The following is a 13,777-nucleotide window of genomic DNA, read 5'->3' as shown; positions in this document are numbered from 1 at the left end:
ATATATATATCTGAGCCATCTGAGCCTGTGGTCTGGGCATACTGTAAGCCAAATCATTTCATATATATATATATATATACATGAAATGATTTGGCTTACAGTATGCCCAGACCACAGGCTCAGATGCTGGGTTCAAAAGAGTGTTTTCTCAAGAAAACACTAACAACCTTCTGTGTAAAACAGTAAGTGTGAATGCATTTCATTGTCTTCCTGAGAAGTCATTAACAAGAGAGGCTGTGTGTTTTTAACTGTTAGCAAGAGGTGAGAATGTCAATTTGAGGTGCGATTTTGCATCAAAAGGACTAACACTGATACCCTAGAGCAGAGAAATGCAACAGGTTTTGCAATATGATGCAAGGCATTTACATGAAATGTTACAAGAGTGTGAATTGAACCTAAATTTAATCAGGTTAAATATTTTCAACAGCAACAAAATAGGGGGAAAAGATATGTGACCTGCCACCAAAAACAACACGTCAGTCAGTCAGTTTAGGAGCGTTTACCCAAACATCTCATCAGTCACTGACAAAGAGCAGCCAGACAGGCAACATGTAGCGAGTAAAGGAAGCAACACTGTCGTCCACACAAACAGCGGTAAATCCAAAGCAGGCTATCACGATGAGGGCAGTCCCAACTGACTTCCTTTCTGCAAGTGCATTAACGTCAGAGGGATAAATCACCCCGAGGCGGGACAGGAGTGCCGGACAGAACGTACTGACTGCAGAAAGCCCCCAGGTAGTGAGACGAGCGGGCGGGACAGGATGGTCACTCAGTGCTAAAGTCTCCGTGTGGCCCGGGGGAACAAGTGGTGACTGAGCAGATCCCTACTGTGGGAACAAAAACAGACCGAGTAGGGAGTCCTGCTGTCACGTCTTTGTGTGCTAACTAATCAGAGGCAGCACACTGAGGCCTCGTCACGGTGTCACTGTGGGGGGTTAACTGCCACTTGGCTGACAGGGGCTGGTGAGGAGGATCGCAACCTGACAGTCACTGGGTGGGCCTCCGGGGCGAGGGGGACAACTGAGACAGGCAGGACTAGATGAGTCAGGGACTTAGTTATAGACTCCTCTAGAAGCAGGCAGCCCTTAATGGGGTCGAAGAGAGAAACATTGGGATCCCAGAAAAGCAGGTGTGGTGAGGAGAACCGTGCCAGCTCAACAGTTGAAGTTAAATTAAGAACAATTCTGTTGATGTAGGGAGAGAGAGAAGAACTATTTATAGTCTAACATTTGGGCCTACAGGCCACAGAGGCTGGGACAACTGGGGGAAAGCAGTCTCTGGAATACAATGACGTGGCTGCATTATGATTCGTAAACAGCATTTGGAAAATTTTCCATTAGTAGCCTACCCCCGGTGTGGAAATGAGTAACTTGCAGATTATGTCCCATAAGTGTTCCACGTCATCCTGGACGGCGCAGTCCCTCCATGTGTCAATTCCGACCAGTGACTTCATCAGTGTTTCTCAAGGATATCCCTCTCCTCTCTAGGCACAATGAGGCAGCTTCCTGTTTAGAGAAGGTCCAGTCCAGTCCACCACACACCTGCCTTCGGCTTGCATAATTTCCCCGTTTTCTGTGGCCAAACGTCATATCAGTGCTTTTTGATAATCCTCATCTTCAAATACCTAGAGGGTTGTTGTGACAATGGGACAATGATCACTGAATAGTGAAATGGGTTGAGAGCGGATATTCCTATTGTAGCAATGAGGAAAACTGAATAAAAGGGAAATGCAGTCATGTGATTTCTTGGAATATTATGCAGCTGGACCCAAACCCTTGTTTTTCCAACACTTTCTTTTTTGTCTTGCCCTAACCCACAACTCTGGGACCAGGCAAAACTATTAAAAATGAATTGTAAAATGACAAAATTGCTACAATCTGGAGATAAATTTAACAGTTGAAGACACTAGTTGAACTAGAAATGCTAACTTTCTCATCTCATGGTGGCAGGTAAAGATATCATGAGATTGAGAGTAAATTAATAGTAATTAACAGTAACTGGTAACAGTTATGCTGTGACCTGGAGTGCATAGTTCAGGTCGAGGAACCATATGGGGTTAAAATGTCTGTGATATAGCTAGCTTGGTGACAGACCCATATTAATCATATTCAAGACCGTGCTTTGGTATTGGCTCACTGGTTGGGCAGCTGTCGATCATGGGTTCAAGTCTAGACTAGAGATCACCACCGGAGAAGGCTCTAGTCCCTGCTAGCATAAATAAAACTTGTAGATACCAATTTCCCAAAATAATGATTTTCCTATTTTCCCACCATAAATTAAGTTGTTTTTGTTGTTTTATTTTCAAGACTTGAAAATATTTCTGTTTTTCAAATTAATTTTATGAGTGTGATTTTATTTTATTTTTTACTAGCAGTTAGACCATGGGGAGAGACAGAGAGAGAGAGAGAGAGAGAGAGAGAGAGAGAGAGAGAGAGAGACAAACAGAGGGAGAGAGTGAGAGAGAGAGAGATTGTAATATTAATGTGTTTATTTTACTATAAATACTATAAATGCTCTTACTAAATAAGACTTTGTTTTATTTAGTAATGTATTCACTATTTTGTTGTTAGATGAATTGGATCTTTTTAATTTATTGTTCTTAGACGCTTTGGCAATATTGTTCTTATGACATTCATGCAAATAAAACATGTTGACTTGAATTGAATTGACTTGGGGGGAGAGAGAGAGAGAGAGAGAGAGAGAGAGAGAGAGAGAGAGAGAGAGAGAGAGAGAGAGAGAGAGAGAGAGTTTCTCAGGCAAACTGACAAACCTGAAGAGCAACTCGCGGTAATGATCTACTCCTGTAATTACACATCAAAAACATATCAAATACAAAAGCGCTGAGAAAAAAAAAAAAAGGCACTAGGCAACATCCTCTTAAGTGCACCACGCAGTCCTACCTGAGCGTTAACTGATAAAGCCAATCTAATTTATAATAACTTTTCCTCTCTGTAATAATCACAAACAGAAACACGGAATCTGTCATCGAGAATGCCAAGCCGCCTGAGGGCAAATCAAAAGACTCGAGAGGTCAGGGAGGGAGGGAGGAAAAATCGTTGAAGGGCAAACATTAAGACCAACCCACTTCATGTTCAGTCCTGCCCCAGTCTATTCCCACATCACACTCAAATGTCACTTTGGTGATCGACAGAGCGTGTGTCCGTTTCTGGCCGTGGGATAGCTGCTGCTGCTGCTTCTTCAAACTTTCACGGGATATTTCCAAGTTTTTACAGGTGCGTGTGCTGGTCCCTTTCGAAAAAAAACAAACCACTATATTATTCCTATAACATTCCTATAGGGGCTTATAGTGCGTCTGTGGTGCTCAGTAGTGCGTTTATACTGTACTTTATGGTGTGTTTTTTTGTTGTTTTTTTTTAAACTCCTATAGTATGTCTGTGATATCGCTATAGGTAGGCCTACTAATAGTTTTGTTGTGATATTTATATAGTAGCCTATACTTCTAAAATACATGATCTAATTACTATAGTTCTTTTTCGTAAATGGTTATTTAATATTTCTCTGCGCATTTCTCAAAACGTTTTGTGCACTAACATTAATTGTCCATTGACTGAAACTTGAAAAGTATGAAATGTAGGCTAATTAATCAGTAAGCTTACAGTGTAGAAACAACAAAATAGATTCATCAAATGCCTTACCTTGGCTGAATGTGGAGGAATTGTGGAGAAATGTGCGTTCAAAAGCATAAATGAACAGCAAAGATATAGGGTGTGTATAAATGCTACAAGACCTCTAGGTCATTTCTATTGTGTTTCTATTCGTGTCTCATCCAGAAATTGGCCTACACTGACAGACAGTGATTAAAGGAAACTTGCATTTAAAAGCAGTAGCCTAAGTCATTAACTTTGATCATGACTTCAATGTTGTTTTCATGGGGTTTTTTTTCTGCCATCAGAGGCCCAAGCAAAGTTTTCAGAATCTTTGATCTATTCATCATCACTTTGGTGGCAAATGATCATTTCCACATTGGAGGCTATTTCCCCCTCACTGTGTCATAGTACAGAATTTATTCTCATATGTTGATGAGCTGTCACTGTCTATTTACACATTTTGAGAGGGTTTCTAAAAATTAATTTATTCTCTGTTGCCCGATTTTAATAATTATTGTTCTTATTTTGTATCTACTGTAGCCAAATACTAACTTTCCTTTCTCCTTGTTATGCAGGCTGGCTCTCATAGCCTCCTAGTGGACAGTCCAGGCATTGAAAAACAGTGATTTCTCAAACCAGAGATTCTCAAACCATCAACGAAACAGGATCTCACCAGCTTTCATCTGAGGACAGAAGACAAGAAATCCTACACAAAAGAATAAAAGGAAAAGAAACTCATTGTTTTTCCCACGGAATATACTTCACCACTTCTGCCTTTTGTCTCTGATTCCAAAGAAGGCAGAAATAATGCACTACCTAAGGACTATATGACAGCCTATCAGTGGACCTAATTTCACAAACACATCAGAGAAGGTGAAGAGAAGACAGCATCCAGCTCTTACAAATAACAAAAATGGCAACAAAGGCTTCCCATGCTGCCTATGCTGCCGTGGCTCCATCTGTGGTCCCCATCATCCCCTCCGCAGGCTACCTGCAAAGGATGTTTCGTGAATACCAGAGCAACGCAGTCATCATGGAGCACTACAACTTCACAGGCAAACTGCAGGAGAACAGGTACAGGGACGGACTCAAACCAGAGGCCATCGCCTTCCTGCTGGTCTGCCTGCTCATTGTGCTAGAGAACGCTGTGGTGTTACTGGCTATCTGGAAGAATAAGAAATTCCATCTGCCCATGTACTATTTATTGGGCAACTTGACTCTCTCTGACCTGCTTGCAGGTTTCACCTACATGGTGAATATTGTAACGTCTGGGGCCAACACACTCAAGATGACCCCAGTGCTGTGGTTCCTGAGGGAAGGGGGCGTGTTCATCATGCTGGCCGCCTCTGTCATCAGCTTGCTGGCCATTGCCATCGAGCGTCACGTTACCATGGTGAGGATGAAGCCGTACCAGGGGGCCAAGCAAGGACGGATGTTTGCTCTGATTGGAGCTAGCTGGGTGCTGTCTGTGCTCCTGGGGGTCCTGCCTGTCCTGGGTTGGAACTGTATGGGACAGCTGGAGCAGTGCTCCACCGTCCTCCCGCTCTACGCCAAGAGTTACATCCTCTTCTGCATTACCGTCTTCAGTGCCATCCTACTGTCCATCGTAGTGCTCTATGTTCGCATCTTCCGTATTGTCAAGTCCAACACCCAGCGCCTCGGTTCAGGTCCACAGCGCAAAGGCCCTAGCCGCAAGTCCCAGAAGTACATGGCCCTGCTGAAGACGGTCACCATAGTGCTGGGAGTCTTCATTGCATGTTGGCTGCCCCTCTTCATCCTCCTGCTGCTGGACTTCTGCTGTCCAGCCAAAAGCTGCCAAGTGCTCTTCAAGGCAGACTATTTCTTGGGCATCGCCATGTTCAACTCCCTTCTCAACCCTATCATCTACACCCTGACCAGCAAGGACATGAGGAGGGCCATCCTCAGACTGCTCTGCCAATACTGCCTCCTGACTAAAGATGGACAAGTGAAGAAGATCGGGATGCCCTTCCTGGAGTGCAGCACTAGTAAGGCTGACGCAGCCTCTCACAGACTGGAGGGCCTAGAGACTACAGTTTCCTCCGGAAACTTCACACCCTCTACTATCAAAGCCATCTACCCCAGGATGTCGAAGACATGACTCGGTTGCTCAGTTTAACTCAGTAATGAGAGCAAGTATTCGGACTAAGAGTCGGAGCACCGATGCTCCCAGGTTGCTTCTCTCTAGAGTTGTGTGGCATAATCATGCACTGTAGCTGAGAAAACTACGCCAGGAATGTCCCACTGATGTTGTGCTGCACTCTGCCACGATTTTGGCATTATCCTCATGAAACATGTAAGCTTGGAGTATCTAACAGTCAGATATCCAAATCAGGAAGAAACCTTTTTCTGCCCATCCCTAGCTGTTTGAAATTTTCCATACCTATTTTCAATAAAATGGTAATCATAAAAAAAGGAAATTTCCATACTTTATTAGTAGTATAGAAGTTGTTTACTGTTCATACTGTGAAAAATTTGTCTTTCATGGACAATCAAAAAATGTGCAACATGGCTCAACCAGGCTTGATGTAAAGTCGTTATCAGAGGACTTCCCTTCTGGAAAACCGCCATTTTATTTCATCAGTGTTGGCTTTTGTACACAGAAACATATCACAAAACTTTCACATAAATGCAGCCATTATGCTGTACATTTGATAGACTGTGGCCAAAGACCAAACACGAGACTCATCCTTATCTCCTCTCCTTCTGTAGCACATAATAACATGTTGTTACAAACATGGAGCATCCACACCCAAAACCTCCTGCCAAAACCATGTAATTTCTGTCATCTGAACTTTGGGCAGCAGGAATTGGGTAGAAGTCCCCTCGACCAAGATCAGAGGCTCAGTGGCCTGGAGACGCACAGAAGACGTCATATGGAGGCTTGTGCTGGTTGGTTTGCACAGCTTTGGAGGTCCCTTCAACATATGTAGCAACAGATGATGAATGATTGAGAGCAATAAAGCTGACAGCTGAGGCTTGTTGACGCCTTCCTGGTTTACTGGACTAGAATATGGCAATCATATGTCGACAATTCGCTGTAGCTTGTGGACAAAAACAAGAGCCTTCAGAAAGTTCAGCTCTTGTGCCATGAAGTGATGTTTATGTATTTTTCCTGTGAACGGTGGCAGATGTAATCTTGTCGCACACAATAGAAATCTGTCAAAACCCGGACTGCAGAATGTGTGGGTTTCAATGTACTGCAGAACAATTTCATTATGATAACAGTTGAAAAAAAGGACACGTCGTTTGTTATCATATTGTACATAAATGTAAAGAAAAATGTTCTATTTGTCATATTGCTCCATAGTATACTATGTAAATAAAATGACTATAGTCTCTCTGAGCTTATCAGAGCTGCATTTTGTATAATAAAAACTTAAGTTATGATGCCAGTGTTACATGTGCATTCAAAGAATGAATAAACATATGTGAAAAATATTGACATTAATGTTTTGTATGATATTCTGTATTTGTGGGAATGAAACATCACCTCAGTAGTAGTTTTCTTTCTCAGTATAGTTTTTAACCATTAATATCTGAAAGAACTACTGTTCCAAATCTCTCACTGGAAGCCGTCCCTCCCATTCATTGCTGTTAAATAAAATCTGACCTCATTGCTATTACACACACAAATTATGACAGACTACAGGAAAGTACGAGACAAAGAAATAAAAAACAATATTTTCTTTTAAGAATTTGTTTCATTCCAAAATGAAACAAAAATGTGACTCCTATTATAAATGATTGCTGACATTAAAAAAAAAATAAACTACAGATTATTACTGACATTATGAGCTACCAGGCACCCTTTGCTAACAAAATACGAACCTTTTATAGGATAATCTGTCTTTATTTAATGTAATATCAAGTAGCCTAACTTATTTTCCCAAAATCGATACACAGCATTTTAGCCTGATATTGTAGATATAAATGCCATGCATGCGTATTTGATATTGTATGCTATTCAAACATGAGTCTTCTCAACAAGACAGACTGATGAAAGGGGAAACAAAGACTAACAGCTCAACCTTTGCTTAACTCAAAACTCTACCTCCATGCAAACCACTTGCTAACCACTTGATATGGCATGTGCCTGTGGCCAAGAAAGACAGATGAAACTGCAGAAATGAGCAACAATCTAGTTAATGCCCTGCTTACCGTAAGGAAACCACATTATCATGAGTGGTTCTGCAAGCGATGATACATGCGAATATGAAACCTTCCAGCACCCCGTGTTATCCTGCCCACTCGTAACCACACGCGCTGCACTGGCAGATCATCATGAAGACTACTTTCCAAAGAAGGACGTTTCAGTTCTCATACACGGGTTTGTCAGGCCCATGGCTGTGGGTAAATATCATTAAGCTAAGAGATACTTAAGTCACGCAATGCAGAAATGCTTCAATGACACTATACTACTATGATATGAGTCAGTACTTCTTTTTCATCATTGAGATATTTGGCTGCAATTTTATGCTTATTCATCACTATAATGTCCATCATTTCCCTTTAGTGTATTTTGGCAAAACAGTGAGATGAGTTCAATGAATTGTCAAAGTGCTTATGGTACATTTTCAGGTATGAATTGCCTATGGCAGTGATGCATCAGCACAAAATGGCTTCTGAATATCTTAACGATGGAAATCAATGGCAAGAAACAGTCTGAAGCGTTCATTGTCACCACTCTTGAGAGCCAAGCGTGTGTTGACTAAACTATAGCTCACTCCATAAACAACTCTTTCTGCATTGTCTCATCTCAGGGTTTGTGCATATCCAAGGAACCGATGTATTCATTTGCATTTCCAAACCTGCCACGGCGTATAACTGGCTTTGCAGCGACATCTAGTGGCGGACATCTCACACTGCCTAGCCTATCACAAATAAAGCATCTACAAAGTGAAATACTTCTGATGAATCCACGCAGCTGGAATACATGAATATTACCAAAACAACCACCAGACACAATGCTGTGAGATATTTAATTACTTTTTATAAAAACAATAAAAACACTGTATAGAACAACCCTAACCCAACACAAAAAATTTACATGACAAACAAAACATGTACACCACAAACACGTTCTCGACATCTATCTCCACATCCGGCACCATCCTTCATCTACCACTCGGTGCTGACAAAGCCCCACAGCTGGTCGCTGACATCAGTCCGAGATCGCACAGCGGTGTCGATGTTGATGGGAGTGGCTAGATCTGCACCATAGTGCACTGCAAGAGGAAAACCAGAGACAAACCAAACATTAACACCTTGTGGCAACATATAAACACTTCAGCTGTCACAAAAAAATACCCGTTATGATAGTGACAAAATACTGATTAAAGGCCAGTACCTCCTTTCAAAATGTGTGGCTCTGTGTCATGTTCCCACTTGATTTTGGTTACTTTGTAGTACAGCTGAGCAACGTATCTGTTAGGGAAGAAAAACAACTAATCAGGAAATACACCACAAGTGTATTTACCACCCAGACCATACAAAATGCAGCACCACCCATCTGAGAGCAGTGTTCATGATTTGTTCCACATATTGTAATGCACAATCATTTCTCACTGCAATAAAATGAGTCTAGTCCAAAGAAAAGCAATGGGTATTCAATATTATTATAATATTTTTTGGCATGTATTGTTAAACAGCTGTACATTCAGAAAGGGAAAATTAGCTACAAGGTAAAACAAAAAAAAGTCATTTTTCACTTCATTTTGTCTTTAAAGACAAACAACAACACCAGCTAGCTGGTTCCTGGGACAAAATGATGGAGAAAGTAATCCTAACTGAACATCTGTGTGACTCACATTGCTGAAGGGATGACCTCTGTGGTGTCTTCATCCACCTCCTGCTGCAGGGTCTGAAGCTCATGTTCAGTGTTTCTCAGACTCTCAAACTCCCTCTGCAGGAACCTGGAGGAGGGTTAAGGCTGCCAACAAAGATTTCTACCCTCTTGGTAGTGGTGGTGGTTTTCATTGGTACATAATTGACAAAGAGCAATACAGAAATTCTCTCACAACATTTTTTAGTGCCATGGTGGAAGACCTTCTGTCTCCTGGTGTGGGGTAAATGTTTAATCCACCAGGGAGGAATATGGGTTATGGGTTACAGTGAAGGGAGAAATAGAAGACGTTTTCTGTTTTGTTAGTTTATATGCTCCCAATCACATAACTGAGCAATTAGAGGTTTTCAGGCAGTGTATTGTCATTTGAGGGGCTGAAACTGCACAGTTCAAGTTCACTTATTTACATAGCCCTTCATCACAAGTATGTCTCAAAGGAGAAAGAGCCTACCTAGATCTAAATGATCAACAATCAACCATAGAACAGAATGATGTAACATAAACAAGGAAGCAAAACAAAGCACAACACACACAAATATAGCAAGCCTACCTATCCTACATATCCTAACCTACCCAGCACCACCAGCCTTAGACTCTCGATGCATGCAAAGAAAACCTTATTAGGAAACAATGGAAGAAACCTTGGGTGAACGTGCAATAGGTGCACAGTACACTTCACTTCAGACAGGACAAATGAGGAGCCTCACCCTGTCCTCTACCTGCCTGTCTAGGTTGCTCACATGGTCAGATTTAATAGATGCATGAAGGGTTAAGCATCCGGCTGTTCGGCACTACACCTGGGTTAGGATGTCAGGTGAAAGGGTTTGTGCAGCAAGGCCAGAAAGGATTAATTTTTTCGTTCATCTACTATACCATGTTGGTTTTACTTTATTTATGCTTCTCTCCTTACAAGGTCAATAATAATAATTAATATTAAGTTCTTATACGAAATGGTATTTGGTGAAAATTTGAATGTTTTTGTGAGTACTGGAAGATCAGAAACACAAACGCGCATGCACACATTCACGCACACACACACACCAGGGAGGCTGTGTGTGAAATGTCCTTTATTCCTCTGTTCAATCTACTCAAACAATGATGGGCTTGATGTTTTTTCTCAGTTGTGAGTATATATCAGAGAAGGGTTATTATTGACAATTCGATAAGCGAGCTCAGTATCTTTGTTCAGGAACTAAGGCAGACACAGGTGTCGGCACAGAAAGTTCATGCACTGTGTCATAGGCGCAATAAATCATGGTTGTTGTAGTTCACTAGTACGCTTTCAGTGCTTGACAGCATCTTTCCTTTTTCTATACTACATAAAGGAGAAAGGCCAAGTATGAACATCAGCTTACCACCCAAAATTAATCTAAAACAAAAATTGAACTGCACAGCTGTTGAGTGGGCCACCCAAATATAAATCATCATATGGGACACCCTGCATGCACAGAATATGTATAAAAGATACTGTAATTCAGAGTCAGTGATCTGGCTCCTGGCTGTGTACTGCCTCAGCTGCTCCTCCAGGTTCTCCAGCTCCCTCTCCCCTTGGTTCTTCTGCTCCTCCATGTCCAGCAAGCTCTGGCCCACACTTTCCTCCGTCTGAGCCACATCTGTGGAGGAAGGAGAGAGAGAGATGACAAGGGGGTAAGAGACCAGGAGAACCTTAATGCAAAAGATTATAGTGACCAGGTGTGGGTCCACATGTCCAATTCAGAATCACTGTTATTCACCAAGTGCAAATGGAGCATAGGAAATGTGCTGGTGCTGACACTTTACAACCACACAGGTTTGACACACTAGGTGCAATAAATAACATGACCTCATACATAGTGCAGACGTGACGCACTGTATAACACCAATTCACAACAAAGCCAAAGAAAAGTCCAATGTAGCAGCAACGGCATAGTTGGTAAAAGCTCTGAGGGGCGTAGTGAGTGTCTGGTAGTGTGATAGTCAGTGTATAGGATCACAATTCAGAGTAGGTTGAACTTAATAGGATCAATTTGAGAATGCTAAATCATGTTCACTACTCGGACGTAGTATTTTTTATAAAGCATTGAGGGTAGGGACAGGGACATATAATAACAAAAGGAAAGAAAACAATAGACAAATACTGAATCACTTACCTTGTAAAATCTGTGTCACAATCTTCTTGGTTTCTACATGTCGATCAAAAAAGGCCTGCTGCTCATCTCTCACGAGCTTCAGCTGATTCTCAACTTTGCTGCTGTTGATGAAGTGGACCAGCGCCTCCATCGTCTCCTCCAGGTCTTGAAAATTAGGAGCTTGAGACATTGTGGTGACACTGGCAGCTACAGAAGCACACAATATGGCAAATTAAGATCAAGATACTGTATTTTTATCCATGTAGTTACTGAGTGGTCATTGCTATGCCTCACATATTGACAACAATGAACAGCCACAAAGTCAGCGAAGTCCCTCTCTCGCAGTTTAATACAATGGTTTTACCCATTCTTCTGGTTTTACCCATTCTGACATATGCTGCTGCTGTCTGGGGTTACAGAAGCTACTCTTGTGTTAATGCTGTCTTTAACCGAGCATGCAGATTTTATTTAGGAGTTGGTAAATACACCCCAACTGCTGCCATACAGGGTGATATGGGTTGGAAAACTCTATGGCAACGCCAGTGGTCATGTATTTTTAAGAATTGGCAGAGGCTTTGTAGCATGCCTGATAGTCGACTCTGTAAACGTGTGTTTCTGTGGGCTTCCCAATTGACTAAGGTAAAAAATTATATGTACACTGTGAGAACTTTTTTTAGCTCCTTGCATATGTCCCACCTTGCCCGCACAGATAGAGTCTATTCAAGAAATGACTTAAAGAATTTTGACATTGCAGTGTCAGAGAGTGATGAACAGAAATGGTTTCAGTTAATAAATAAACCTGAGGGTAACAAACTGCGCACTTATTGCCTATTTAAAAGTGCTTTTGATACAGAGCCATACGCACAAAGTATCTTATCAAGGCAGCACAGAAGCGCCTTTGCTAAATTCAGATGTGGAGTTGCACCTTTAGCTATAGAAACTGGTAGGTACACAAACACCCAGCCGATAGACGGTTCTGTCCCCTGTGTAATAATGCTTCTACTGAATCAGAAGCCCATGTACTCTTACACTGTGAGCTCTATACAGACATTCGTTCTGAATTATTTTTTCAACTTTCAAACCAAAATTTTAATGAGTACGATGATTTAAATAAATTGTGTAGTTTTAGCTGGTAAATATTGTATCAACTAATGTGCCTAAGCTTGCCACCTCATTCTCAACAGAAGACGTTCATTCATGAGTGTCTAAATTTTATAGTATTAAGATTGTTTTATATCCTTTGTTTGTGTAATATGACCTTTAGTTTTCTCTCGTGTGTGTGTGTATGTATGTATATGTGTATCAATGTATCTGTACGAATGTATGTACTTATGTGTGTGTATATTTGTGTGTATGTATGTGTATATATATATATATATACATATATATGTATGTATATATATATATATATATATATATATATATATATATATATATATATATATGTATGTATGTATGTATGTATGTATGTATATATATATATATATATATATATATATATATATTCTAGTATCTTTTTTTTATGTGTATTGTTTTTAGCCTGTGTCTCGTAACTCTTGATGAGTGGTCCTCAACTTTCTTTCTTTTTTTGGGTTACTGTGTTTGTTGCTTTGTTTGACTTGTTTGTTGAGGAGTGACACATTAATAAAATTATATCTATCTACAATAGCATTCAAACAATATCATTCAATTTGACAATCAAAGCAAGTTAGGCAACACGTTGTTATAGCCAGTGAACTAATGTTAACACTGAACCAGCTCAGTTATCCACATAAAACTACCGCTGTGCTTCGTTATCCTGTTTATAAACACGCAGTGACACGGCTAGCGTTAGCTTCGTGGCTAGCTACACTAAGTTATAACATAAATCCTGAAAACCTTCACAGAACTCAAGTTATATGCAATGTATCCAGCATCCAGTGGCGACTGTTTATGGAAGAATAAACCTAAATGTCATTCAAAATCAGGCAAAATACAACATACCAGAGGACTAAATCGACGAACTATTCTTTTCCGTGATTCAAAATTTGACCCAGAGCGCGCCTCAACGTCACATCCGGTGACGTTCATCATTCAAAAACACCACCTGCGCCAAGGAGGTTATGTTTTCGGTGCCGTTTGTTAGTTTGTCTGTTACCAGGATTACGGAAAAACTACTGGCCCGATTTTCATGAAACTTCGTGTAAGGGTGTAGCATG

General features: G+C 41.0%; 2 protein-coding genes across 2 annotated transcripts; one reads left to right on the top strand and one right to left on the bottom strand.

Annotated features, from left to right (window-relative positions):
* Positions 1–3,110: 3,110 nt before the first annotated feature.
* s1pr5a (sphingosine-1-phosphate receptor 5a) lies at positions 3,111–7,056 on the top strand. The gene is made up of 2 exons (XM_071918500.2): positions 3,111–3,233; positions 4,184–7,056. The coding sequence occupies exon 2, from the start codon at positions 4,522–4,524 to the stop codon at positions 5,725–5,727; it is 1,206 nt and encodes a 401-aa protein (XP_071774601.1). The 5' UTR covers positions 3,111–3,233; positions 4,184–4,521; the 3' UTR covers positions 5,728–7,056.
* Positions 7,057–8,604: 1,548 nt separating this feature from the next.
* On the bottom strand, positions 8,605–13,649 carry spc24 (SPC24 component of NDC80 kinetochore complex). The gene is made up of 6 exons (XM_071918522.2): positions 13,563–13,649; positions 11,601–11,786; positions 10,940–11,084; positions 9,437–9,541; positions 8,977–9,053; positions 8,605–8,854 (listed from the first exon to the last, which is right to left on the bottom strand). The coding sequence occupies exons 2-6, from the start codon at positions 11,767–11,769 to the stop codon at positions 8,748–8,750; spliced, it is 603 nt and encodes a 200-aa protein (XP_071774623.1). The 5' UTR covers positions 11,770–11,786; positions 13,563–13,649; the 3' UTR covers positions 8,605–8,747.
* Positions 13,650–13,777: the final 128 nt, after the last annotated feature.

This window comes from Centroberyx gerrardi, chromosome 7 (genome assembly GCF_048128805.1).
Source record: "Centroberyx gerrardi isolate f3 chromosome 7, fCenGer3.hap1.cur.20231027, whole genome shotgun sequence".
Taxonomy (NCBI): domain Eukaryota; kingdom Metazoa; phylum Chordata; class Actinopteri; order Beryciformes; family Berycidae; genus Centroberyx; species Centroberyx gerrardi.
The sequence above is the reverse complement of the archived record's forward strand: the minus strand, read 5'-3'. Positions and strand labels throughout refer to the sequence as shown.